This window comes from Chenopodium quinoa, unplaced genomic scaffold (genome assembly GCF_001683475.1).
Source record: "Chenopodium quinoa cultivar QQ74 unplaced genomic scaffold, ASM168347v1, whole genome shotgun sequence".
Classification (NCBI taxonomy): domain Eukaryota; kingdom Viridiplantae; phylum Streptophyta; class Magnoliopsida; order Caryophyllales; family Amaranthaceae; genus Chenopodium; species Chenopodium quinoa.
The window spans coordinates 5,461,390-5,488,844 of record NW_018743212.1 but is presented as its reverse complement, the minus strand read 5'-3'; the positions used below and the strand labels follow the sequence as shown (position 1 = coordinate 5,488,844).

The window sequence follows — 27,455 nt, the reverse complement described above, 5'->3', positions numbered from 1 at the left end:
TGGAACGAATCCGACTGGATCTAGATCTAGATACGTTTTTGCACCCTGGATGCAGATCCGATCCAATCCAGATCTATCGGGTATGGAGGAGGATCCATATCCATATCTATTGGATCCCACATATCCGAGTCTGAAGTAGGTCCAAAACGAATCTTGCACATTGAACTTATTTTTTGAACAAAATACTCTAGATTTCAATTAAAACAACAGTTTAACTAATTTTCATCAACATTTACAATCAATTTCAGTAGCTTTTTAAAGCTAAGATCATTAAGACAATATAACCACAATTTACAATTAACTAAAATGACAAAACAAAAATTGATAAAACTAAACAAAAAGTAAAACTGTAAAATCTAAAACAAGCAAGCTTGTGAAGAAATGAACAAATTAGTAACAAACATATAAATCCACTCATCTATATACTAACAAATTAGTAAGCATAATAAAACCAAACTTCCATACTTATAGTAAAGAATCTAAATTCTAAAGATTAAGTAAGCGACTGGAGTGTTGGAATCACGGTCACCGGAGAGGGTGAGTCGCTGGAGTTGTTTGTGGTGGAGCTGCTGGAGCTACTTGCGGTGGAGTTGCTGGAGTTTAGAACTGCCTTTTGGGAGAGGGGAGAGAGAATCTGATAGGTGTGTGAGATTTTAGGGTTTGGGGGGTTTGGTAGAGTTAGAATCAGAGTTAGATTTTTAATATCATTTGGGCTGGGCTTGTAGAGTTGTAGTTTAAAAATATATTTTAAAAAAATGGGTAAACGGATCTGGAAATGCGTATTTGGGTCTGACCGGCTAACCCTTATCCAGATCTGTTTTTTAGTACAGGATCTGTATCTGACCCGGATCCGTCGGGTCCAATTTTACAAGATCTATATCCGTGAAAAACATATATGGATCCACAAATCCGGGTCGGATACGGATGCATTGCCACCCCTAATTAGAACCCCTCTGCAATGAAGTTTACCTTTAATCGCTAAGCTGTTATGGAATAACTTTCATAAGAATAGTTTCCACTTTGGTTGTAAATGTAGGGACCAAAGGATTTTCCAAAAAGGATTAAAATTTTTAGCAGTAAGTGATTGCATGAGCAGTGTATAACCCGTCTTGACTAAATAATTTCCCGAAGTTGTCCGCGCCTAAAACTGAAAGTTAGCCTCATGTATAGCAAGACATTCCATAGAAAAGGCTGTGGAAAAGTCTGTGGATTGAAAACACTATTGTACTTTGTTAACATCTCAAGTGAGAGTTTGCGGATGAACAAAGAATTTACAGTTCAATCCTTCGCATTGTCTAGGAGGATTCTTGGTTTAAAATCAGGAGTAGTACTCTTGACCTAATTAGAGTTCCTTGCAAGCTAAATATGAATTTTCCATTACCAACTTTCCCGCTACACCCCGTTGACAGAATGTCATATGCGCAAAGTAGTCCATGAAGGCCATAGCATTTTTAACTCGAGTAGCGTCGAGCATGATGTGGCGTAGGAGATAAGAATTGAGCTCGAGCAGTAAAGATTTTGGAAATAAGCAGCTGAGGGTTGTTTACAATTCTCCAAACTTGCTTCATAAGAAGATCTTTATTTAGAGTCGAGATACACAGAATTCCTAATCCACCCATACCCTGAGGTAGATGAATTTTCCCTTTATTAACCCAATGCATACCATGACTTCCCGAATGTGACCAAAAAAAATTCAATAATAAGGCATCAATTTTTTCAGCTATTGAGATTGGGATTTCAAATCAATAAAGAAGATCAGAAGCCATAGTTACCAGAATTGAGTTGATGAAAAATTAACTTTTGTGATTGAGAAATCCGGACAACATTGAGCGTCATTGTGCAACTAACAATTTTGTCGACAAGAAACTAGAAGTAGTCTTTTCTCTTCCCCATAAAATCAATAGGGGACCCATATGATAATCAAACACTTGAACGTGTTTCATTTAGAAAATCGCCTTAAATTCGTGGCTATATGGTTACAAACCACGAATGAAGGATCGGTGATGATGGTATGAAGTTGAGTCATGGAAGTTAACTTTTCCCATATTGAATTGACCTCTACTCGATTCTTGTAGTGAAAAGTATTTCTTGCGATTCCAAAGGTATACAAGGAAAGATTGAGTTTGCTCCAAACTAGATTATGATAAATTGAATTGGTTGAAAAATAATGTTGTTAGTTGAGACGAACTACTACAAGAGCGGGGGTGAATTGTAGTGAGTTCCTAGTGACTACTTTTTTACGGAATAATAAAACAAAATATAATAGGAACTTGCAATGCACACAAGATTTTACGAGGAAACCTTCCAAGGCCCAACTGGAAGTAAAACCTCGACCCTCCAAGAGATTTCAACCAAACCAATCCACTATAATAAGGCAACACACCTAGTTACAACCTATTACTCACAGACCTTTACTCACAAGTTTTAGACTAAACTTGCTACACAGTAGAACCCTATTCTACCCAACTTAAGTCCTTGACTTAAGTTCACGCGGCACTCCCAGAGTACTAACAACTCAACTTCACCCTTGAAGCCTACAAACTGTATGCAATATGCTAAATACTCACCCAATACCCAAAACAACACAAACGCTTGACTCTAATATGTGATTGGAAAGCTACACATGAAATCCGAAACTAATATGACAAAGCTATGAACATGGCAAACTTACACTTAAGCACTCTTCTTCACGCATAAACTCACAAGTAATTTCAATTATGATCTCTTGTTTATATACAAGAAACTCTCGTATGTAAAGTAGGGTTTTCAAAAGATAGAATCTCTAAAACTGCCATTTTATAAAACCAATTATGAAATAAATCTTTTAAGAAAATCTTTTAGAAAACTTAACAAAGATATAATTTAGAAAAAAGATTATTGTTTTGCAAACCAGATTTTATAAGATAAAATCTCTCAAAGACCTTTTCCTGAATTTAAAACTTATCTTTTTTTTTTAAGACTTTCCATATTTATAAAGCTTTGTCACGATTCTAATAGATTTCATGCATAAACAAACCAAACATATTTATAGCAATCCTAACAAAAATAAATTATTAAAATCTTAATAAAAAGACTCTAAGTATACTGCTGATTTGCCTCCTCAAGCTTTGCATTATATGAATACTTGGGCTTTACGCAGACCAGGACTGACTGTCTTCAACTTTGGTAACACTTTTATATAAGGTAACACTTAAAGTAACACTTTTAACGTAGGTAACACTACAAAGTAACACTTTTAAAATAAGTAACATTTAATGGTAGCACTAATTTATTTATTTATTCAATTTCTCCACGGTTTTCTTGGAATTAACCCGGTTTTCATTCATTCTTAAAAAAAAAAAAAGACTACAACCTCTTTTTTCATTCACTCTTCTTCTTCTTTCTCCTCTGTGAAGCTGATGGTTCAAACTTTGAAGGCAAATAATCAAGGAAATCTACAACTTAACAATGGTGGTCGAACTACCTTTCCTCTCCCCTTTTTCTCTCTCTTGTCGAACTCTTCAATTTCTAGGGTTCTTCATTTTGAACGCTAATTCGATCCCCAGTTTGTCTCTTTGACAGTTTAGGGTTCCTCGCAGTTTGGAAAGTCTGCTTTGATCTACCAACGCACCGCTGCAACACTTATGCACCACTGAATCTTCGCAACTATGAACGTTGCGCCTCTAAACGTCACGCCACCACTGCATTGTCCAGGTAGGCTTTCGAATTTTTCTTCTTCTGCAATAATTTGGATCGAATTAATCTATTTAATAGCTGTTTTTGTTAATCGATTTATTTAATTAAATTGTACTCAGTAGTAATAAATCAATCGTATTTTTCGAATTGCAGTAATTTGATTCGAATTTTAGGTGGATTAAAAAAAACTTCAAAGTTCTAATTGTAGGGAAATGATTCAATCAATTTTTTTTTATACAGTTCATCAAATTACACTATGTAATTTCAATCAAGTTACACTAAGCTGTGAGTTTTCTTTGATTTTTGATTTCCCATTGTCAATATTTTCAATCTAGGGTTTATTTTTGGTGCTGATTCAAGGCAAAGGGTAACATTTTAGGGTTTCTAAAAGTTCAATAATTTTGATTCTATCAATAGTGCAACCGTGGTGAGGTTTAGAGAATTAGGCAGAGCCAAGAAGTCGTTGTTGGTATTTCCCCTAATTTATACTTTTTTATTTCTTCAATTTCATAAATTAGTGTTTTTTTCACCACAATGCTCGATTTGATGATCGTTGCACAATTAATTATGTATTCGGTAAATTACCTCTCAATTATTTCTTCAATTATCTAATTTCTTGCTTTGAACAAGTTGGGTGATGAATACTTAACTTCACTTATTTGAATGTTGCATAGGTTTTGATTCCTATTCTGAAGCCAATTGGATACACCAGTGCTAATCCTTATAAAATGTAAGCTTAATCTAACCTTCAATGCTCTTTTACTAGCTATTTTATGTTGGGTTTCGTGAAGGTATGCACCTTTTATTTACGTATACAAAAGCTGGCATTTATTGTTGCTGTGTTTTTATGCTAAAGCTTGCTGCAAATCCCTTAACAAAATCACCTACACAGTCCCTTATCATTCCACCACCACCAGCCTATCCTGGAGAGCCCTTGGCTGCTCCATTTGTATTAAGAGCATACCAGCTGCTAAGTGGCACTATCCACCTCACAAAGATTTCACGCCTAGGGTGCCTGCCAAGTATATTTGCAGTTCCTTGTAATGGACTAAAGGTGCAGATACGCTGTTGAACAGGAATCTGCCAAGCCAAACTCCATACGACAATGATGGTGATAGGTTGGCAAATCCACCTAATACAATTCCGGAAGCGCATTTCAATGAGTTGCTAGAATTTTGGAATTTGGAACTAGTCCATGTAAAGTTATGTTGTTTGTTTCCATTATATTACAATTGCTTATTTCCCTCTCAAAATGAAATGTATTAAGCTATGAACCGTGTGTTATGAATGCATGCAGGAAGATAGCAAAAAGAAAAGGGAAATAAGTATAGATCAAAATGATAGGCACACTATGGGTCCTATGACTTTTGCGAGGAAACACATAAATTGGTATGTTTTTATACCGTTCTTCCTTCTTTATCGTTCTCACTATGATCATGTAAACAATCTTATTTCAATTATTATTTGGATTTTTTTTTATTTTAGCAACAACTAGATATTGAAAACAAGCCACCATCCTTAGCACTCATGTACAAAGAAAGTCGTAAAAGGAAAGCAGACAAAAGATACAAAACATCTTATGAGCCCACCCAAAGTAACATTGTAAGTCCTATTGTCTCCATATTTTTCAAAATATGATTATTTGTCTCAAATTAGTTGTTTATTTGTTATATTTCCATTATAGGACAAGATGGAGGAGGTACGAATTCAAAGTGAAATTGATGGAGATGTTGCATACTATGAAATAATGAATAAACCAAATAACTTTGGCCATAGAAAAAAGCAACCGGGGATATGTTCATTAAGGGGAAAGAGCAACAAACCAATAATTCCCGATGAGTTCTTGAAGCCCTATAAAGACCAAATTGTGAAAGAAACTGTAGCAGAATTAATGAAGACACTCAAGAAAATTGATCTTGAAGTGTTGGATACTTTGACTTGATCACTTGAAAATGTGTCATCCGATCCCGAACTTACAGATCATATTCCCATTATACACTCTAATGAACAACAGCAAAATGAGGTAATGGTTAATATATAATCTTTTAAAAAGCACTAACTCTTATTATTGCGTTATTTCATTTTTGTTCTAGTTGTTTGATATATGATGCTTTCACACATAGGATCAATTGGATCAAGATGAAGAATTAGGATAGCAATTGATGATGCTACAAGAACTTACTTTTATCGCTATTTTGCTGCTGCTACCGCTGTTTTGCTGCTGTAATTTGCCGTTACTGCTGTTTTTTCACTGCTAGTGCTGTCTGATCTGTTGCTGACCCTTGCTACTTCGGTTTTCTGTCACTGCTCTTTGCTACTGCTGGTTGCTGCCAACTGCTGTCTTTTACTGCTGGAAGCTGCCACTCCTGTCTGCTACTGCTGGTTGCTGCTAAAGACTGCTGCTAGCAGCTTCTGTTACTGCTTCTGCCATTCTGCTAGTTGCGTAGCTGCTGCCATTCTACTAGCTAGCTGTGTAGCTGCTGCTATACGTTGTTATTAATGCTCTTTACTGTTATTGCTGACTTTTTTGAAATTTGGAAGTTTTTTTATTTTTCCAAGCTAGAGATCGAACTTAATTTAATTTTTGTTTGGATTATTTTATTGTTTGGCTAAACATTAAAATTGGTGTTTATGGATTTTTTTATAAGAATTGTGAAAGTATTTCAATCCAAATTGTTTTCTATTATATGTGTTGATTTCTTATTCATATAGTTGTTGTACATATAATTTTTTTTTTATATTTGATAGTAATAGTAATAGTAATAGTAATAGTAATAGTAATAGTAATAGTAATAGTAATAGTAATAGTAATAGTAATAGTAATAGTAATAGTAATAGTAGTAGTAATAATAATAATAATAATAATAATAATAATAATAATAATAATAATAATAATAATAATAATAATAATAATAATAAATATATATTTCACAAAGGTTACCGCTTCTGCAGAATCCGCATATTCTTTGTCTCCTCGGCAATCAGCATTATGGAAATCGCAGTAGGGAGATCACACATGTGCTTGGCTTCGGGCAGTCCCTATTTCTGGGTTGGGACAGACAATGAACCCAAAGACCTACCGATGTGTGTTGTGTTATAGGATGGGTGTTCCATTGTTCTCTATCTCGATGTCGTGCTCTGCTTGTTCTCGGGTTTTTACTGGGGATATTTTCGGTGATCACGCGGTATCGTGTGCTGGTATTGTGGGTATTAAACATCGACATAATGTTGTCCAGGATACCCTTGTTGATATCTGCTACAGATCTGGGATTTCAGCAAGAAAGGAAGTTGACATAGGGTTGTCTGGAGGGAATGATGGGGCCCTCAGACCTGCTGATGTGTTACTTTATTCCTGGGATCGTGGTCGCGATGTTTGTGTGGACTTAACAGGGTCTTCTCCTTTGACACAGACAGGGCTATCTGACTTTGTTCCTGGGCGGGTTGTAGCTGATGCGGCTAATCAGAAGCGTGTGAAGTATGAGGCTAGTTGTCGGCTGATTGGATACGGTTTCATTCCCTTCTCCTTTTCTTCACTTGGGGAATTAGAGAAGGAGGCAGTTGCGTTGCTGAAGCGGGTTCAGAGGTTCTCGACGACGCAAGACATTGGGGCTCGTGCTGCAGCTTATATCTTCACTAGGGTAGGCTTTGCTATAGCTAGAGGAGTGGGGGCCTAGATTGTATCTCGGCTTCCCACTAATTTATTGTAGGTTGTATGACTTTGTCTGTTTTTGAGATAATAATAATAATAATAATAATAATAATAATAATAATAATAATAATAGTAATAATAATAATAATAATAATAATAATCTACATTACTTTGTAAAAAGTGATACATAATGTCGAATAAAGTGCTACTATATGTCAAAACATGATTGAAAAATGTTACCTAATAATCAACAAAGTGTTACATTAGTTCGAAAAAGTAATACATAATGTCGGATAAAATGATACTATATGCTTGAAAAATGTTACTAAAGATAAGTAAGTGATACATAAAAAAATAAAAAGTAACACTTTAAAAATGATACTAAATATATAAAAAAGTGTTACCTAAGAGGTTATATAGTAACACTTTTAAAAGTGTTACCGTACATTATCCAAAGTGTTACATAAGACCTTAGGTAACATGGGCGGATGTATCACCCACTAAAGTGTTACCTATTGTCTATAATAACATTTTTACCACTTTATGTAACACTTTTTGGGTGTTACTTGAGGTTAGTTTTGTACTAGTGTGTTTGAAGGTGGTTGTGATGGAGGTGGGAGATGAAGTGTTTGGTGGATGCGGACTGTGGTGGAGGAAGGAGCGATATCATTTGTGTGGTGATGAAGGATAGTAATTTGAGTTGGTTGGTGGGTGCGACATGGTGGTGCTCTGCCGCAAGTTATGGATGGGGTAGGGGAAAAGGAATGGATTTTTTTTAATTTAAAATTTTATTTTTAAAGATTTTAATTGTTAAAATATATTTTAAAAAACATGTAGTCAATCATAACGTGGCACGTTTCTGGTTTAACCCATTCATCAGGTTACCAACTTGTAACATTATATTTTGTACATATACCTCCCAAAGGCCATATTATTCTAGATAATCACAAGGTCATTCTATTTTTGGAAGATCGACCAAAGGTCATATTATTCTGGGATAATCACAAGGTCGTTCTATTTTTGGAAGATTGACCAAAGGTCATACTATTCCTGACAATTTTTCCTTTTTTAAATAAAAATCTAGATTTTTTTTTATTATTTTTATTTTTTTTATTGAATTAGATCACTTGTTCACCATCCTACATTATTTCTTTTACTCATCTATTTGTGTCAGATAACTTTGTCTCAAATCCAGCAATCCACACCAACCATCTTCTATACCAACTATCGACCCACACCAATAGTTTCCATATAATCAATATCATCCTCATGCCACTGGTTCCATATAATCAACATTTATTTTGTAAGTAAATGTTATATTCAGTGGCGTCTCCAGGATTTCCAAATAGGGGGTTCGAAATTTCGAAAGTTCAGAATCATAATTTACAATTGAATGAATTGCATATTTGCATACAATTATGTACGAATTGCATATTTGAATACAATTATACGAATTGCATATTTGCATACAATTATGTAAAGACCAAAAGTAACTCAACGAATTTCACCAGTTTCAATGATAGGCTAAGTGGCTAACAGCAACAATACGGCAAACCACTCGCCAATTAACAGCAACATGCAACAATACAGCAACAATAGGCTAACTGGAAACTGGAAAGAATGGATACGAGAAAGAAATAAACCAAAAAATATCAATAAGCAAACCACTCACCAATACGGCAATACTGCAATACAGAAGTTCACACAATCACTATAAAATTATTTTTTCAGATTTTTTTTTAGATAATAAAAATCAATACATCATAATTTATCAAGATTCAAGAAGAAGAATATCTTTGCATACGGCAATACGGCAATAGAGGCATACAGCAATACAGCAAACTAAGAAGAAGAATATCTTTGCAATTGCATACAATTTTTTTTCAGATTTTTTTTTAGATAATAAAAATCAATACATCATAATTTATTATCAAGAATTCATTCATTCAAGATCAAAACAAATAGTATGTAAAATATATGAAATTAAGAAGTAAAAATTCAGTTATTCACCTACAGAGCCACGAAATATGGATGAGTGGATGACGGAGCAGTGGAGCACCGAGCACTGATTATCCCCTTCTAATCGACTTCTGCAATAAATCGATGATAACCCATGACAAGAAGTCAAGAACAATGTACAGATTACACTAATTACAGAACATGAGAACAATGTAGTACATTCTAAAACAACCTCCATTGAATCATTGATAAACACTCTAAAACAATAGACAATCAACACTTCAACCGACAATCAACATTCAACACTTCAACAGGCAACAATTCAAGTATTCAACAAACAACAATTCAAGTACAGGCTATACAAATTACACTAATTCAAGTCAACAGACAACAATTCAACAAATGAACTACTTCTACAATCTACAAACCCTAAATCAGTAAATGAAAATCAGATACTTCCTTCCCCAAGACCCCAATTTCAACCATTTTTTCAATAGACAGTAGTCACCCAAAAACCCAAAATTGATAGCTAAAGTTCATCACACATTCACACATTCAAACACCACGTATTCACGTAATTATCTACAAAAATCATGAAACCAAAAACTTTATATATTATTAACCCAGAAGGCCAGATAGAACTAGATAGAAGACGACATACAATTAAAGCCTTAAAGGAAACCGGCAAAGTGGGCTGACTAGTGACTACTGGCCTACTGCCGACCTGCCGTGCTGCGGTGCTGGCTGAGTGCCTGAGTGGCTGCTGCGGACTTCTGCGGTGCTGCGCCCGTGCGCCGGGAAGAGAAGGAGCCAAGGAGGAAGAACGGGAAGAGAAGGAGCCAAGGAGGAAGAACGGGAAGAGATTAAGAGAAGGAGGAAGAAGTTAGGGTTTTGCAATTTGGGGGAATGAGGAAGAGGAAAGCTGGAAGCAGGGGATTAGGGGAAGCAGGATGAAAGGAAACAAAATGAAAAAATAAAAGTGTGAGTTATGGGTTTCGAACCCTGAACCCACAAACTCTTGTATCATTGTATGATGAGAGGTAAAAATAACCACTGGGCTACAACTTTACTTGTTGCCATATAATACACAAATATTCTATTTAAACCTATTTTGATTTTTTTTTTTTAAAAAAAAAAGTTTTTAATTTTTTTCAAAAAATCAGTGGGTTCAATGAACCCACTTGAACCCACCGTGGCTCCGCCACTGGTTATATTGTATTGCATTCATAAACTATACATAATACTTCGTATATATTACAAAATAGTCAATAAAGATAACACAATGCTATAACTCTTTTTTAATAAAACATAATGCTCCGATTTTGATAAGGGAGATAATGGTCAACAATATGAGAATATTATTACATAAAAAAAAGCGATTATATACACCTAAATATTAACATTGTCAAATATAAGATTTGAAGAGATAATTAAATGATATTAAGAATAATGTTGAGAGATACTATACTCCACATATATAGTAAGGCTGGCTTCTTCCTTAAATCTTGTACTTACAAAAAGTTTTATTTTTAACTTATTATCATTTTTGATTAGTTAGGAATTGATGTGTTTCGGTGACGATTTAAATTATGTAGTAGACATTTGATGGCTAAAAATAATATTGGTGAGAATGTTTGATTAAAAAAATTGAAAAATATATAGCAAATTAAAAAATCAAATATTTCTAAAAACTAGGGGTACCTACGCGTGCGATGCGTGCGATATAGGTAGTGTTTCGAGAAGAGTTATTGCAGTAGGTCTTAATACCTTATGCATGTTTGCATGACCTTTTATATTTAAGTTATTTGTGCATACGCGATTAATGTGTTAAATGCTATGTATCTTTGCAATGTTCAAAAATTTGGCAAGTTACTTTAGAATTAGTGAAAGAGTTGCAAAAAGTATCGATTTCTATAAATGCAAATGTTTGCTATATTTAAAGTACACATTGAGATGATTCAATTAACAAGACATTACATTTTCTTGTATTCCACAATAATAGAATTATGAATTATCAATAATTTGGAGAGAGTAAAAGAGGTACGGTTATTATGTGAAAAAACACAAATTTTAATTTATGAATTATCAATCATTTAGCCTTAAGAAAAAGAAGGGATGTGAACAAAGAAAAAAAAAAAACTATTTATCATTCATTTTTTTTTCTTGAATAGAAGTATTATTTAATTGTAATATGACAATTAAATCTAAAACCTAGCAATCACTATTTTGGGATCCCATGTGTCTTAATTGTTTAGGATGAAATAGTCTATTTTCTATATTTCTTACCTTTAATTTTTTAAGGATAATTTTTTCTTTTAGTTTAATTTTCTTAGTGTTTTGTCCATTGAGTTTCTTTGAAAAACATAAGATACCAAATACACCTCGCTTTAAATTTTAATCAGTTACAATTGTGATCATAATAATTATTGTAAATGTCATATAACTATTGTTTATTATTCTTCTCTGTAAAACAAATTTTTTAAGGAGTAAATTGAAATTATAAGTTATTAATTTATTTTGTTAAAGTTACAAAACTATTGAAGTTATTTTCTTAATGGGGTAAAAAAAAATGTAGTAGACGGGCAAAAATGACCTATTAACCTCAAAAACTAAGTTAAGTGGAGAAGTAAAGTTCCAAGGATAAAAAACAATAGATGTTGAATGATTGCATGTGTCAAACAAGCTCATTCCCAAATTCCAACCAAGCTTGTCTTCAGGTCCAATTAGTAAAAACTTGGGCAATATTTTGCTTAGACCTAAGAGTCACCAAGCTAGCTAAACTATCTCAACAACCATTAACCAAAATGCGAAATCTCTTAATAACTTACATTTTCAAGCAATAATCGTATTCATATTCAAGTCAAATTTTGCTGAGTTTATTTGTAATTTAGAGTTATCCCTCCCCCACCCCCCCCCCCCCCAAAAAAAAAAAAAAAAATAGAATTATCGACAAAAAAAAACTTGCATTATAACGAACAAGTATGAAAGATAGGAACCTGTTTAATTACTTGTACAGATGTATGGTGTTATAATTACAATGATTTTAACTTTCAATTATAGCCTTGGTCCATGTCGATAAAAACTTTAGATTAATAGATGCCAAATCGAAGAATTCTTGTGACAGTCATGACAAGACAATACCAGTAATTGTAACGAACGGTTGAAACTGACTTCTTTTATGTGATGCAAGCACGCCTCCAATACATCAAGAAATGTGGCTTTGCACCTGGACACGAGTTCTAGTTGCTGTATTTGACCAACCTTTGTCTTAGCTTCTAGTTTTTTTCCCCCCTCCTTGCTAGAGCTGCTCATATGATCTTTCGGATTTCACTTTCACGAACCAATACCCTTGTAAATTTAATATCATGAGCATGGACATCAGTTTTCTGTAATTACAGTCTACGAAATCCAACCGATTCACCAGCCTACACTTGAGTTCCTTAGTTCCTTGGGCTTCATATTGAACATTCAAGTTTTTGCTACATCTACTTCAGCTACACTACTATGCATCCAAATTAATAGTATGCAACTTATAACACTAACTATGATTCCACCACTACCTTGCTATATTCATGTCCAGCAGGTGTTAGACATAAAGAATATGGAAACTTACGTATTGAGCCTTAAAAAATAATGATGACAAGACAATGTATGACTACCTTTAAGAAGACCACGAATACATTGAAGCCATGCCTCTCCCTCTCATATTGTTAAGCCTCTCAATCACATCTACAAATAAAAAGATACACATACGTATATATCAGCATCATGTGTTCCATATCATGTGTTAAGCCTCTTAATCACATCTGCAAACAAAAACATACACATACACATAGGTATTGGGTACCTAACAACTTAATTTTAATATTAATATACAAGATTGTTTTCTCCCGATCTTAAAATCCATTAAATAATTATATTTTGCACTTGTTAAACCTCACAAGTCATAACCATTGGGTTTGAATTTCATGAAATAACTAGTATTTTTTTTTTAAAACCTCATAAGTCGTAACCATTGGGTTTGAATTTCATGAAATATATATATTTTTTTTTTTTAATCGGCGAGTAAATTACCCTCCACTAAGGCTGTCATAGAAGCTAGCTAGTGTTAGTGAAATCCAACAGGCACAAAGCATTTTCCGACTTCTAAAGTTTGATCTTCTCTACTCCACAGAAGAACACAAGGTGATAATTTTACTACTTGTAATATCTAGCATATCATGTAGAAATGGATACAACTAAGCAAACAATATCTAAATTCTTTTACATATGGACAGACATTCATACCAAGCAACCATGTATTATCGACTTGTGATTAAAAGTAAGCCAATTGATGTTTTGCTCTAATCCTACTTAATACACACATGCATGATACACCTCAGCTCAAATCTCAACATGAAAGATGTACTAAACAGCAGAAACAAATGTAATTTTTTTTGTTCATAATTTTTTTGTTATACGTAGTAGTTGCAATTAATAAGAACTCAATATACAAAGTATCACTTAGAAAGCCAAGAGGTTGCAAACCTGGCCTTGAGCGAGACTACTTTTTCCTTTAATGCTCATTCCCTTTAGTGGACTCAAACTCTCAAAGCAACCATTAATTATTCTGACACTTCTAAGCACTCGATTTTGTTATCCTTGCAGGGAACTCCAGCATAATAGCCTTATTTGCACATTCATCATTGCAATCTTGTTTTGTGCTGTGTTTACAGCCAACTCCAACACTTCAGTGATTGACAGGATATAGAGAAAAGTTAGCAAAAAATACGAAATCGGGAAACATAATCTTAAATTTACGAAATCGGCTACCATTTTAGAGCTCAATTTAGACACTAAATTAGGCCAAATTTTTAGGTTACAAAGAAAATAAAAAAATTCAAGCAATAAGTCATATTAAACAAAAAAAAAAAAAAAAAAAAAAAAAAAAAAAAAAATCCAATAAGAAAGTATGAGAATAAACCTAGAAATAAATGACCAAAGAAATTAGCGAAGTAGAACAAGATAGATTAGAAATGAACACAAATTTCAACCGAAATTATTATAATAGGTGAGAAGAAAAACTTTCAGTCAGGGTAGAATGAATCTCTATCAGATGCTAGCACCATTAGGATGGTTGAAAGGCAAAAGCAAAGCAATCCAATTGATTTGATATTCAATAATAAAAATAAATAAACAAATAGAGCAAAAAAAGAAATTGAAGTGAAAATCATAAACTTACATCAATTGAGTGTCGATTTAAAGAATATCCAAATGCAAAGTTCAGCAATTCCACTAATAGAGCCAAAAAAAAAAAAAAAAAAAAAATCAAAAACTCAATCAAATTAGGTTTTCCACTAACATGATTAAAGAGATGATTTGAGAAAATAGCCTAAAATTCAGAAATTCGAGATTTCAAATTGCTTAAGTATAAATTTACCTTCGATTGCGCTAAATTGAGCTTACAAATTCAACAGCTACAGAAATATGTATCAGAAAAACGAGATTAACGAAGTCGTGTAATTAGAAACGCCAAAATTTGGGGGCGAACAAGAGTGAATGTAGAGAGAACCTGTGACAATTAAATTAATGATTAACCCAGATTGTGAATTTGGTATTCAATAATAAAAAATAAAAAATAAAAAAAAATTACCTCAATGCAGCAAGTTAGAAACTACTTCGATGGAGGAGATAAAGCACAGTAGGCGCTTCAATGGAGAACTAATTGTTTGCTTCACCGCATAAACTACTTCGATGGAGTTGCTTCAATCGAGGAGAGAGAGTAGAGAGGTAGAGGAGGAAGGAGAGAAAGGGACGCTTATGAGGAAGAAAGAGGAAAAGCATTAGTTAGTCACATCAGGGATAACGCACAGCGAGACAAACAGTCAATATTAACGGGGGTATAATGGTAAATAAATATTTTTAAGGTTATATTCTCCCACTTTTTAAAAGATAGGGATTAGCTAAAATAAATTAAATAAAAAAATTGTTTTCGGCTTGTTAGGTTGACACAAACCTGAAACTTTGAGATAGGGTTGAGCGATTCGTAACCGTAACCCAACTCGAAATAACTCGTAACCCGAAATAACCCAACTGACCCGATTAAAAGGTCTTACTATCATGTCATTGTGTATGATTGGCCCACATGTGTAGCCTTTACCTAAAGGCTACAAGCCCTAATGAAACCATACCACATTACTTTGGGCCCGATAATAACAAACCCCGTAACTCAAAACTTTATTAAAAATCATCGATTAAACCCAGGAAAAAAGGCTAAAAACTTCCTAATCCTCTTATTTTCTCTCTCCTCTCTATATAAACCACGCTTCTTTAAACTCATTAATTACTTCTTCCTGAAATTCCAAAGCATAAAAAAAAATATAACCAAAAAAAATAAATTCTTTTGTTAGTTTTCTATTGCGCCGAATTTTCTTCTTCAGAAGCGTCAGTTTGTTTTTCCCCAATTTTGGTTTCTAGGGTTTTTAGGGGTTTTGAATTTTTGATTTGAAGTGAAGATTGAAGAATTTGGTCATTCTGGCTATGGATTACGAGCCTTGTCCTTCTGATATCAGTGGTATGTTTGTGTATTTTGTCTTGTTTTTAGAAATTACATTGTTGTATTGTGATATAATTTTGAGTTAATTCAATTTCTGTTCGAATTTTAGGGTTTAGGGTTCTTGTTTTTTCATGAATTAATGATTTTATTGTTGCTGTGTGTTGAATTATGTTGAAATTATACAGTTCCAAACTTTTTTGCTTTGATTGTGCATCTAATTATCAGGGTTGTTTTGCTACATTTGAATTGATTGATATTTTTGGAATTGCTTATTATTTGCTCCCTTTATTTGGTGATTCTCTATTAGTGGTTTACGAACTTCAGTAAAATAATTTGAGCGAATGCGATAATAGTTCAATGATTTAGTAATTGCAGTAGGTAGGCGGGAAATTTGATTTTGAAGCTAAGCTTTGTTTAATGGGAGTTCAAATTTCTGGTGACTTTAACTGCTTCTGCTTCATGTTGTCGAAATTGTTGCCCAAATTGAGTGATTTTATGTCTTCGTTACATTATAGCGGGGTTCGGGACGACAGGAAATGCCAGACATGTGCTTGAGATTATGATTTGGGAATTGGGATGTCTAGTAGGAAGTGTTATTTTACTCCAGTGGAAATGCCCAGTATTTATAGATTATGAGGGACATTTGGCATGAGATATAAATTAAAATGGTTATGTTTGGGAGGTTGCCTTTGATTTACTAGTTTTGTTTGCTGTATCAGCTTTATTTATCTCTGTATTTATACGCGCTTAAAATTAACTGTAAAGGATACACGGTTATTAAAAAAATAATCATGTTTTCTGATTGAAGAATACCGTAGATACTGATGAAGATCTTCCTCCACACCAATATAGAGTTCAGAGAGCACCCCACATCTCAGGAAACGGAAATTCAATGCTAGGTTCAGGACCCTATCGTAGAGTGCAGGGAGATATGGAGCACCAAATACATCATCTTGAAAAGGAAGCCTATTGTGGAGTTCTTCGAGCCTTCAAAGCACAATCTGATGCAATTTCTTGGGTAATTTATTCTATTTGAAGTCAGTGGGGTGTCAGATGCCAATGTTGTCAGATTCTGAATCACTTTAAAAAACCTGTTTTTCAGGAAAAAGAAAGTTTGATAACGGAACTCCGGAAAGAGTTGAGAGTTTCAGATGACGAACACAGAGATCTTCTCGTGAGGGTCAATAATGATGATATCATTCGCAGAATAAGGTTTGGGTTTTTTATGTTTTCTGTTTTATATATTATTGCTTTATTGCTGAGATATGTTTATGATTATTCAGTTACTTTTTAACCTGTGAATCTGTAGGGTATAATGCTTCTACTGAGAATCTAACTCAAAATTAAACTTTTCTGTCTTGGAAAAATAGTTGCTCATGTTTTATGGCTCTCCATCGTATGTCTTGTCAGAAGATGCTAAACACTGCGTGAAATAATACGCCTAAGTTGAAAAGTTTGCATTTCAATTGAACATCATTGTTTTCTAGCTGATATGTAAATAGATTGCTACAAAAATCCTACCTTTCTTTTCTTAGGAAGACTTTCCCCTTTTTTTGGCAAGGACAAGTCCTCTTGTATCTCTTGTATGTTGAAGGTATTAAATGCTTCTGTTTCTTCGTTGTGATGCAATATGTTATTTGTACTGTTTATTAAGGGAATGGAGACAGGCTGGAGGGCATCAGACTCTGAGTACATCGCATCCTATAAATGATGTGTCCAGCCTAACTCCTGTTTCCCGCAAGAAGCAGCGAACAACACAATCTGTTCCCACCCATGCTGGCCATGTAGCACCACCTCCAACTGGATCTGTTGGACCGCGAGGCAGAAAACCCAAACAGGTTTGTAGATCTTACTTGTATAAGTATATCATCTGATGTTTGTTGACAACTTCCATTTCTGTAGTTTCTTAACCTGTTTGATATATCTGAGGTCATATCTGATGTATTCTCATTCATGTCCATACAGTTCCCATACAGTAACTCTGCTGCGCATGAAACTTCTATGCCTGGAGATGGTGAAGGGTTGGTAGGAAAGAAAGTGTTGACCAGGTGGCCAGATGACAACCATTTTTATGAGGCCATGATTACTCGATACAATGCATCTGATGTATGTCATATCATTTCAAATAGATATTCAGTTTTCTCAAAATCAAGAACCATTCTAATTATTCTATGGATAATTATCAGGGCCGACATGAGTTAGTGTATGGTACTCAAACACAAGATGAATCTTTTGAGTGGGTTAATCTCAAGGAGGTGAGTGTGAATAGTATGTATAAGTGTTAATTTAATTCAACGGGATATCCAATGCAAATATATTCTGCATTTGATTGTGGTATGCTACTAGGTTTCTGCAATGACATCAATTAGTTGTTTTTAGAGGACATGAGCAAGACATGTTGCCTTAATGCCTTGTGTGAATTTAGGTTCAGAGTTATGTGACATTATGTCTCCTAATTGCTAGTTTATTCTACCATAATAGAGGTTGTCGAAAGTTCTCCCCTCCAATAAGGAAGTAGGATCCCTTGACATGATGAGATTTTAGCTTTAGGGCAGTGGTGCTTGTAAGTTGTGACGTTCATTGCCTCATGCCCTCATCTCATGCTTTGTCTTCTGCTACACATGTATTAATGACTAGAGTTATGGATTCTGTACCTCCTGATATTGATTAGTAATGCTGAATCATGGTTTGAAAATACAATTTTGGTTGCGGTTGCGGGAATGGTCACAGTGTTGCAAGAGCGGAAAAGGTGCATTGATCGCGTACCGTGTTGCCATTTATCATGATACGAATTTAATTTCAATGTCTTTCAAGGACTTATATCAAATTCTATGTTATTAGAGTAATTACATTAGACTATTAGAGGCTTAGAACCATTAATGAGGAGGAATGAGGAATTTTCCACTATATCTTGAAAAGTAACTTTTGAATGAAACACATGGGGCAATTCAGGGTTGTAACATTTGATTTGTTCGAGAATGCAGGTTTTAAAACATCCATTAATGAACTGGCCGATTTTGGTTCGGTCAATTGAAAATCCTTTATCATACCACCTACTTCAAACGACACAGATGTATTTAAGCAGCATGAGCAGAATGCTGGTGTAAGCTCACCTGCTATTGACTATATTGCAATCCTGATCATATAGATTAAAAGTTCCTATCTGAATTGGTGTATTTGAACAAACGATTTTTGTTTACTCAGAATTTCAAGAACATAGCCAGATGTATTGTGCTCATGGTCTCTAGCCCGTGGTGATTGGTCAATTATATAGCTTTGTTTTTGCAACTTTTTGAGCCGAACAGGTGTGTAGTAGGAATTAGATAAAGGTTGGAGTGTGCTGGAACTTTCAAATCTTGAAAAGTCCATGATTACCAACTTTGGATCACCTTTGTCCCGTCAATCAAACCCATTTTTAGTGTATAACTGTCAAAATTTGGAGAATGACCATGTAAAAAAAGAACTTATGACTGTAATGAAGACAAAGTAGGTTATGTTGAACTTTTAAGTACTGAGCAGTTTTTGAGTACGCACCTGTAAGCTAACTACTGATGGGTATATTGAACTTCATATGCACTATGATGCTTGGAGTGTCTATAATGCTGATCACCTATTTTTGCTTGATGGGTTGGTAACTTTAATTACCTGACTGAAGATGGTGGCTTTGCTGTTTGCTAGAATTACCTGATAAGAATATAGTGGTTTTTCCTTGCCTCTGGCCTCCTCCCTCCCCCTCCAAGCAGTAGTAGGGGTGGGTGTGGGTAACCTGTGCATTTATAGCAGTTTGAGAACTTAAAATCAAGAATAATCGCGTACTGAGGATGCAAGATGTTGATGATATTATTACAACCATGCTATGATGATTGTTGAAACTTGAGATAATTCAATAGTGGTAAATGAACTATTTTGCTTTCATGCACATGGGTGTATTTCTGATTTTCAAACAATATTAATTTTACGTTGCCAATGGTAGGAATCATACTAATTTTTTTTTTGTATAATTCAATTAACTGGTGCATATCAATCAAAATAAGACACATTTCATGAACTTACATGCCCGTTTGCTATTGATCTGAGGGAAATGCTTTCTGTTGTCAGCTGTTTCTTTCTTTGCCTTTTGCTTATTTTTTTTACTTTTTCTATTAGAATTAAACTTGTCTATTCAAATTTTCGTAGATACCTTTTGAGGATATCCAATGGGTGAATGAAGACCCTGGACTATCTCATAGAGGGGGCCCTGGAGAAAAGAGATCAATGAACAACACTGGTGCAGTTCCAGGTGCTGGAAGAAAGCAGAATCGGAGTGAGATTCAGAATGGCGCTGGAAATATGACAGATGACATTGAGATTCTCCATACTGACACATTGATTAAGGAGGTAAACAATATGAAACGGATTGTATTTGTAGGCAGGATTTTATGCTTATGTTGCAAGTTTGATTTATGTGTTATTCTTTGTTTTCATACCAGGTTGAAAAGGTAGTTGCTGCAAGTAATCCTGACCGTCTTGAAATTGAGAAGGCAAAGAAGATGCTGAAGGTATATTCCTCTTTGCTTGTGCAAGTATTCTAGTGTTCCATGCAACTGCTAGACACTGATAAGCAGTCAAATGTACATTTTGCAGGAACACGAGCAAGCACTTGTCAATGCAATCTCAAGGCTTTCATATGTATCAGATGGTGACAGTGGTAATAGACTCGTATATATTATGTGATGAAAAGTCTGTATACCGCCTATAACCAGGACATAACTTGAAGTACTGATTAAGCATCCCCCCCCCCCCTTCTCTCCCCCTCCCTCTCTCCACTCTAATCTCTTCTGAAATTTGAAACGAAATGAACATAGAGGAACAACTTGCATGCCAATACTAACATTCCCTTAGCATTAGTTAAAAAGCATTAGAACTTCCAACTCTTAACCCCCCCCCCCCCCCCCCCAAAAAAAAATAAAAAATTAAAAAATAAAAAAAAAACAACAGAGGGTTGCAGTACATCCTTTTGTGGTGGATGTTACCTTTTTAGGCGTGGAAGATGAGCAACTGTTGCACGGTCAGGGTGATCAGACAATGATAAGCTTACCCAACATGCTAAATTATTAATTTTCTTGTTGGTTATCCAGTGTGATGTTATCGGCCTCATTGCTGATTGACTAGAAATATGAAGGTAGTTTGATCAGTTTCTTGCAAGTTCTGGATTCCACTACCAAAATGTTATTGATGTTAAAAAAAAATGTGTTTTAACGGTTTGAGATTATGAGCTAGCTGTATTTCCTCCCAAAAAGAAGGTTCATTTTTTAGAAATTACTAAAATGAATGAGAATCTGATAGCAAGGGAAATTGTGATTTGGGCTTAAATAGAAATGATGCAATCATATCATTCCATTGGTTGACAACTTAAAAACTAACACGGTGGAAATAATATTCAAAGTAATCAAAAAGTATTCATTTATGTGAAATTGAGACATTTTATTACTTTTATGTCAAATTATGTTGTTCTAAACTCATCTTTTCACCTATAAGGGTTTCGTTGATATCTGTTTTTGGACGAACCCAATTGCAGAGCACTTAGGGAAAAAAATTGTTTTTGTGTGTGTGGAGGGGGAGGATATCTTTGGAAGTGATTTTTCTTTGTCTTAGGGAAACTGGAAATCGCCACCTATAAAAAGCCCAAAGTTGGGTTTGATCTCATGACCTCAAGGTTACAAGGGTCATCCCATACCCTCAGGTCAAGCATGGAGTTGGGAGTAATTGGAATGAAGAATTTAAAAATCGATGTACGAACATGCACTGTACTTTCTTGCAGCCATATATATGACACCTATATTCATCTATGCTTGGGAGGGATTGTTCCTTTTTACCCTCTTCACCTTTCATCTAGAGGTGTAAGCTGTGTAACTATGCAAAATGGGTAGAAGGGTTTTAACACTACTTATCGAAGCTATAATTCTGTAGTTCATATCATCTGGTGTGGATGTGTTGTAGAGGGTGAATACGCTGGGTGAGAACCGAAGTCAATGTAATTTTTGTTTCATTTCTCTGTTATATGCAATTTCATTTGGCTTCATTTAAATGTTTTAGCCTTTTAGGCAAATTCTCTTGTCTTCATTTTTAGGTTGATTTTTGTGTCCGTGATTGTTAAACAGAACGGACTGATATGCATTGACTTCAACCAGATGGAGATCAACAATACTAGCGTAGCGAATCAGATATTTGAGCGCATCTGGAGTTGGCAATTAGCAAAAGCCGACATATTAGCAGTTGCTTAAGGTAGGATGCAAGTTGTGCGCACAATCGAGCTTTATCTGTGAATCAGAGGCACGTTCCTCAATTGACTTGCTGCTGGTCCTTTGTAATTGTTATAGAACAGATGAACCGGGAAATTCTTTTTTAAAACTGACCAAGTAGTGATCAGTAATTGTACAAGTAGGTTTCATGTGAAAATTAATAATATTTTGATATGTATTTATAGATAGTACGTTAGTTTTGCAGGAATAACAATGTAATTTTTGTTGATTTCTAGATTAAGCATTTCAAAAACAATGAGACTTATGAGAGGGTAATTATACACCTCTATTAGATGCATTGAGCATAGCACCCACCGTCAAATACAACAAATAATAGGTGGGTTACACACCAAGCCTGTGTGCCATAATAATCTACTTGCCTAAACATTACAAAATCAAATCGAAAAGATCCCAATTCCCACCATAACTATACACATCCCCCCTACTATCTCTGGCGTTTCTTTGAGTGCGACTCTACATCTACACTGCCACCATCTCGGCCTCTCTTACCCATAGCTGCGATTGCTGCAGCTCTCTTAGGTGGTCGACTGCTGCTCCTATTCCCTGGACTTTCTCTCTCCTCCTTGCCCGTCTTTTCCTTACTAAGTTTACTACCTGACCCTTTCTGTGGACCCTCATCTTTCCTCCTGTCACTCTTAACATTACCACTACTGTCGCCATTACCAGTCTTTCTTTTATCTGAGTTCTTCAATGACTGCAAAAATAAAGTTTTACCTGAGGCTGATCCTGAAACCTGCTTTACCTTATTTGAAGAATTTCCAGGACTTGGCTTCTTTTTATCGGCCTTAACCTCTGAACTTTCTCCCTTGCTCGATATAGGAGTGTTTGGGTTCGGATTGCTGTTGTTCCTGCTTGATGAGCTTCTTGACCCAAAACTCTGATCTCTGGTTCGCTTCTTAGTTACAGCATTGAATGACGTTGATGATGCCTTCTCCCTTTGCTGCTTCACCATCTCCCCAATAGAAGCTTTTTCATCAGGTGGTGTAACCGGTGCTGGCTCCCTTTTCTCACTTACTCCTCTTGATGATTTTCCTGCTATGGAACTTCGTTTTCTACAAGCAATCACCAGACCATTTACAGTTAAACTAGGCTGCTTGAGATCAGCTTGATTGGCCTCAGGTTTTGTTGGCTTTGGTAGGGGTGCTGGTTGGACAGGTTTGGAAGGGCGAGACTTGTGATCTTGTGGAGATGATAAGTGTGGCTGAAATTGTTTGTTGAGTAGTTGTCGAAGCTCGAGTGCTGCTTTGTGTTCTGAAGATCTTTTTGTGAAGAAGACAATGGCATTGTTGATGAGGAGCATTAGGTCACGGTAGAATTTGGTTTGACAATCTGAATACTGACCTTCTTCCAGTCTTCTCTGGATAGTTTCCAGATCAATATGCTGTTTTATTAGGTTTGTATATTTGGGATTTTCCTGCAATCACAATGAACACTTTCATTCTTAATGATAAATGTACAGCACAGGACAGATATTTAAGCAAAAATCGGTTTGCAGGTGTCACTGAAGTCCAATGGCAAGTTAAATTTCAGATTGGCTTACCTTGCCACATGAGATTTTAAACTGATTTCACTTTTAGTTAAGTTGTACCCCAATGGTTAGCTACTATCATTATTTCTATTTCTGACTTTTTTTTTTTGAGCAAAATCAAAATTCCTTCTTTTGCCCAACACTTCTTTGATATGTAATTTTATTTATTTATTTTTTTTGATTTAAAATGTTCTCCAGTTGATTAATTCGGAAGAAAAAAAAAAAAAAAAAACATCATGTAACCATTCACTAGGAAAGAAGCATCCCAATCAAGGATAACGACTCTGAGCTATCTCCTCGGTCACCCTCCATATAGAGATAGTTTTAAAGGACATAAAATGGACGAAAATCAATCTCAAATCTCAATTGAGAGGACACAAACTCACAATAACTTATTGTAATATAAGGAGTATATGTTTATTTTACAATAATTAATAGCCAATAAGGAGTGTTAAAATGGAATACTTAAAAGTTAAAACTTATGTTTCCTATAATCCCTTATGACTTAAAAATTTTGTTTCTTATAATACGGTATGACATATATGGTGGTAGGTTATAGATATCAATAATTAAAAATGAAATACCAAACAAAATATGGATATAGAGTACTCCTTCATTTCGGAATAATTGCAATACTTTGACTTTTGCAATCGAAAGGAGTATTATTCTATTCTTATTCCTCCATCAATAATACTCCGTAAAATAACTTCTCAAACTCATGTTATTTTACATAAAGGTCAACGACAAATTGACAACTTGACTAGTAATGGTAATGAAAAAAAAAAGGTAAACTAGTATTACCACACAGCCACAAGTACAACGGTAAACATATTTATTCTCATTATCACCATATATCACCTTTATAAACTAATCATTGATACTATTCCTCCGTCTTATATTATAATTCCTGTTTATCTATTTTGAAAACCCAAAATATTGATTCTGTTTCTATTTTTAGATAGTATGTAAAGACTATATAATACCCTTAATTTCTTTTTAACTTTATTTGTTAAATTTTTTAATTTACGCTTAAATTATCCACTAGCTTTCTACTTTTTTTTTTTCCCTTTCTCTGATTATACTTTTTTTTTTTCCATTAAATTATCCACTAGTAGTTTTTTTCCACCTTTAACGTCCTTCATCTACAAACACAAACAGGAACTACATATTGGGAGTATAATAATTTGATAATTTAATATTTAAAATTAATAAATATACTTAGCAGCATACATAACATCGTAATTAATCCATAATATTACCTGACTCTCAAGCCGACGCTCAAAAAACGACCCAAGTTTACGAGCACGAACAACGTCAAGAAACTCAACCAACGAACGCAATTTTCCCTCACCATTCGCTTTAACTGCCGGAGATTGATTCTCCTCGCCGCTACTATTCCCGGAAAACACCCCAATCTTTTTCTCCCTACACTTATTCTCATCACCATTTTTAGCATTATCATTAACATTATTATCATCATCATTCTTCTCACTCCTCCACAAACTTGCCGTACTTTGTAAGTCACTACTCTCCTTCACCCCTCCTCCTCCACAACCACCGTCATCCCTCGACTCCGCTACCGATTCCACCAACTCACCCGAATCAACTCGCTCCCTTCTCTCCTGCTCGCTTCTTCGCTCTTCCTTCGAGTTCGAGCTCCCGTTGCACGAGTCATCCTCCTCACCGCCAACCGGTTCACTCGCCCGGCCCGGTTCGGTTCCTACCGGCTCATCCGGTTCAGCTTCGGAAGTTTTCACCTCGTCGATTTCCGTTTCTCTCTCCTCGATTTTCTTTGGATCGGAAATCTTTTCTCTCTCCTCTTTGATTTCTTCTTTCACGTTACTCTCTCTTTCCTCCTTTAATTTCTTCACCTTCAATTGCAACGAACTGCATGAACAAAAATCCACAATAAATCAAAATAATTCCTAAATTTATAAATTAAATCAATCAAAGAATCAATAAAAAAAAAACCGAATTAATCAAATATAACATAATTTTAGATCGAGATTATTACACAATAGAAAGATCGTAACGCTGAAGGTCACGCCGGAGTTCGGCAACACGAAGGCGGCGCAACTCCTCAAGCCACAAACCGGCATCATCGCCGGCAATTTCTCCGGCGATATCGGAAGCGAAGCGGCGTTTAAGGTCGCGGTATTTCTGCTGGCATATGAGAGGAGTGAAGTGAGAGAAAGAGGTGCGATTCTGGAGTTCTCTGGAAACGGAGTCCCAAGCGTCGATGCCGTGACGTTGAACGGCGCAGGCTAGTAAGAGTTCTTCCTGAGTTCCCCAAGGTGACGGCGGTGTGATGGTGGTTGTTGCGGCGGTTGTAGTGGTGGTCTGGATTTGAGAGGTTGAAGGTTCAGCCATGGAGAGGAGGTTGGGTTGGTTTCTCTCTCCTCTGGTTTGTTGTCATATGTTTTGTTGGTGGTGGTGTTTGATATTTTACTGGGTTTTTTTTGTTTTTTTTTGGGTTTGGATTTGGGTTGGGCTATAAGTGGCTCGGATTAGCGGCTTGGATAATGGAAGTTTGGAGGGTGTGTCGGGTTTGAAGGTCGAGCTAAAGTTAATTTGATTGGTGAAATGGGAAATGTGTTTTAAGATTATTTTATTTTTTGGTTTTTCTACGTAATAATCTTCCTTATTTTACTTTTCTACGTTGTATCCTTTCATATAACACTTTTCACCATGTAATCCACAGGTAGGGTTGTGCATCCATCAAAAATCGGATCGGAACCCAAAATCACCTTTTTTTGCGGACCGGACCATAATCAACCAATCTGGGTTCCGATCTAGACCTGTTTATTCTGGTCCGATTTTATACCAAAATGGACCGATTATATTTTTTTTCTTTTCTTTTTTTTTTTGCATTTTAATATCTTTATATATACATCAATTTTAACGTCTTGTTTTTATTTGTGTGCTTTCTTATTTGGCACCTATAATTTATAAATAACAAGTTTTGTAACTAAATGTTTTAGAAATTTAAACATAAAATTTAAAATTTTCACCCAAAAAAAAAAATACATTTTTTAGTTCATTCCGGTCCGGTCCTAAATATTCCGATTTCTACCCGGACCAGACCAGAAACCCTGAATCATCAATTTGTGAGGACCGAAGACCGACCCAGAATCCAACAGTCCGGTCTCGGTCCGGTTTCCGATCTTGGTCCTTTTTTGCACATCCCTACCCGCAGGTACTTGTATTAAGTATACGGTAACCTTGTCGTTATCCCGCCGTTAACAAATTCTGTAAGTGGGGACTACTCTCTACTTATTAATATTTTTTTTATCGATTTGTGTGTTGAAAAATGTTCCGTTTATGATTTTGGGGGATACTTTGGTTCTTAATGGTCTAAATTGAGCTCGGATTTGGCAAAAAAATTGTAAACGCCTCGTTTTGCGTATTAAAAAATGTCTCAATTTGCGTGTTTACGTTTTTAATATGCAAAACGAGGCATTTACGTTATTTTTTTGTCAATTCTGAGCTCAATTTGGTTCCGTATTCCCAAAATAGCCCTTAAAACCTTTAACATAACATTTTCTAACACACAAAACAATAAAAAAAAATATTAATAATTGGAAAGTGGACCCAACTAACGGAATTTGTTAACAGCGGGATAACGGCAAGGTTACTGTATACTTACTACATGTACCTGCGGGTTACAGTGTGGAAAGTGTTAAATGAAGGGGCACAACGTAAAAAAGTGAAATAAGAAGTGTTATTGTGTAGAAAAACCCTTTATTTTTTCTTGTTTAAAAAAGTACACAAGGAGGAGATTATAATACGCTCTAATGGACCTTTACA

The 27,455-nt window shown here is 35.1% G+C and overlaps 2 protein-coding genes and 3 long non-coding RNA genes across 16 annotated transcripts; 2 read left to right on the top strand and 3 right to left on the bottom strand.

Moving 5' to 3' along the window:
- The first annotated feature begins 3,135 nt into the window (after positions 1–3,135).
- On the top strand, positions 3,136–6,342 carry LOC110734526. Of its 6 annotated transcripts, none has more exons than XR_002513841.1 (7): positions 3,136–3,693; positions 4,011–4,144; positions 4,350–4,405; positions 4,532–5,064; positions 5,161–5,277; positions 5,360–5,698; positions 5,799–6,342. It is a non-coding gene; the product is annotated as an uncharacterized LOC110734526 (long non-coding RNA). The 6 variants fall into 6 exon arrangements; XR_002513844.1 differs by lacking the exon at positions 4,011–4,144 and having other exon boundaries at positions 3,138–3,450; positions 3,562–3,693; XR_002513845.1 differs by lacking the exon at positions 4,011–4,144 and having other exon boundaries at positions 3,138–3,453; positions 3,562–3,693.
- Positions 6,343–9,334: 2,992 nt separating this feature from the next.
- Positions 9,335–10,286, bottom strand: LOC110734525. Its single transcript, XR_002513839.1, has 2 exons — positions 9,945–10,286; positions 9,335–9,414 (listed from the first exon to the last, which is right to left on the bottom strand). It is a non-coding gene; the product is annotated as an uncharacterized LOC110734525 (long non-coding RNA).
- A 1,940-nt stretch (positions 10,287–12,226) lies between these two features.
- LOC110734524 lies at positions 12,227–15,330 on the bottom strand. 2 transcript variants are annotated; one of them, XR_002513838.1, is made up of 6 exons: positions 14,916–15,330; positions 14,703–14,834; positions 14,505–14,557; positions 13,811–14,010; positions 12,943–13,012; positions 12,227–12,631 (listed from the first exon to the last, which is right to left on the bottom strand). It is a non-coding gene; the product is annotated as an uncharacterized LOC110734524 (long non-coding RNA). The 2 variants fall into 2 exon arrangements; XR_002513837.1 differs by having other exon boundaries at positions 12,227–13,012.
- A 256-nt stretch (positions 15,331–15,586) lies between these two features.
- On the top strand, positions 15,587–22,328 carry LOC110734523 (protein EMSY-LIKE 3-like). Of its 5 annotated transcripts, none has more exons than XM_021914691.1 (10): positions 15,587–15,836; positions 16,637–16,836; positions 16,921–17,030; positions 17,473–17,656; positions 17,784–17,924; positions 18,005–18,073; positions 19,995–20,195; positions 20,288–20,356; positions 20,442–20,505; positions 21,989–22,328. In XM_021914691.1, the coding sequence occupies exons 1-10, from the start codon at positions 15,803–15,805 to the stop codon at positions 22,006–22,008; spliced, it is 1,092 nt and encodes a 363-aa protein (XP_021770383.1). In that variant the 5' UTR covers positions 15,587–15,802; the 3' UTR covers positions 22,009–22,328. The 5 variants fall into 5 exon arrangements, with proteins under 5 accessions (XP_021770383.1, XP_021770381.1, XP_021770382.1 ...); XM_021914690.1 differs by having other exon boundaries at positions 15,590–15,836; positions 21,959–22,328; XM_021914689.1 differs by lacking the exon at positions 21,989–22,328 and having other exon boundaries at positions 15,588–15,836; positions 20,442–20,749.
- Positions 22,297–26,678, bottom strand: LOC110734522. Of its 2 annotated transcripts, none has more exons than XM_021914688.1 (3): positions 25,663–26,678; positions 24,908–25,535; positions 22,297–23,501 (listed from the first exon to the last, which is right to left on the bottom strand). In XM_021914688.1, exons 1-3 carry the CDS (start codon positions 26,016–26,018, stop codon positions 22,545–22,547), a joined length of 1,941 nt encoding a protein of 646 aa, XP_021770380.1. In that variant the 5' UTR covers positions 26,019–26,678; the 3' UTR covers positions 22,297–22,544. The 2 variants fall into 2 exon arrangements, with proteins under 2 accessions (XP_021770380.1, XP_021770379.1); XM_021914687.1 differs by having other exon boundaries at positions 22,297–23,534; positions 25,663–26,675.
- Positions 26,679–27,455: the final 777 nt, after the last annotated feature.